General features: G+C 45.3%; 1 protein-coding gene across 1 annotated transcript; it reads right to left on the reverse strand.

The window, feature by feature from the left end:
• Positions 1–38: 38 nt before the first annotated feature.
• LOC111648771 (sorting nexin-6-like) lies at positions 39–746 on the reverse strand (the record flags this gene model as incomplete). Its single annotated transcript, XM_023398507.2, has 2 exons — positions 459–746; positions 39–167 (listed from the first exon to the last, which is right to left on the reverse strand). Coding segments are annotated over exons 1-2 (264 nt in total), but the record flags the coding sequence as incomplete, so codon positions are not given.
• Positions 747–808: the final 62 nt, after the last annotated feature.

Genomic DNA, 808 nt, shown 5'->3' on the forward strand with positions numbered 1-808 from the left:
ACGTGCTGGTGCACGTGCTGGTGCACGTGCTGGTGTACGTGTGTTGCGTTTCTTACGATGTATCCTGCGTAGTCTTCGTTCTCCACAAACGAGTCGTGCAGCCAGATGAACTCCTCGTGCTGCCGAACCACAGAGAACTCGTTCTGCTTGAAGTTAGGGAGCGTGCTCTGTGGGAACAGGAGTCACATGATCAGCTCATCACATGATCAGCTCACAGGACATCACGTGTTGTTTTCAGCTTCAAAATGTCTCACACATTCATCAACGCCGGCAACGGTTTTGATTTTGGATTCACCATCTTTATTTAGTGTATGGCTTTGAAAAGTCAGAGGGCACTTTTCCGGCATCTTATATAGACAAATCAATTAATCGAGGAACTAATCCGCAGATCAATCAAGAAAATATCTGTGTCTGTTCAGCTGTGGCTCTAAACTCAAGTGTTGTTTTCTCTCTCTCACCTTGGTGTGGACGGTGAACTTGACCTTGTCTCTCTCACTCAGGGCGTCGGAGATGTCGACCTGAAGCGTGGCGTCTGTCTGCAGATCCACGTTCACCGCCCGCGGCTGCAGGAGGACAGAAACCACATACCCCATAATGCACCACACCCTCAGATCAAACACAGGACCATCCACTGCATCAGACTGATGGACAGTAAACAGCTACAGTGATTATAAAACCTCATAAATCATGTGACTCTTGAATTGTTTCAATAACCTGTTACATGAAAAACATAAAGTGACTGAAAAAAAAACTTTAAAAACATTGAGAAAGAAGGTTTCAGTCCAGAGAAGCTTTAATACAACTAACA

Source organism: Seriola lalandi, unplaced genomic scaffold, assembly GCF_002814215.2.
Source record: "Seriola lalandi dorsalis isolate HSWRI2012SDOR001 ecotype SW California unplaced genomic scaffold, Sedor1 jcf7180002047223, whole genome shotgun sequence".
NCBI lineage: Eukaryota > Metazoa > Chordata > Actinopteri > Carangiformes > Carangidae > Seriola > Seriola lalandi.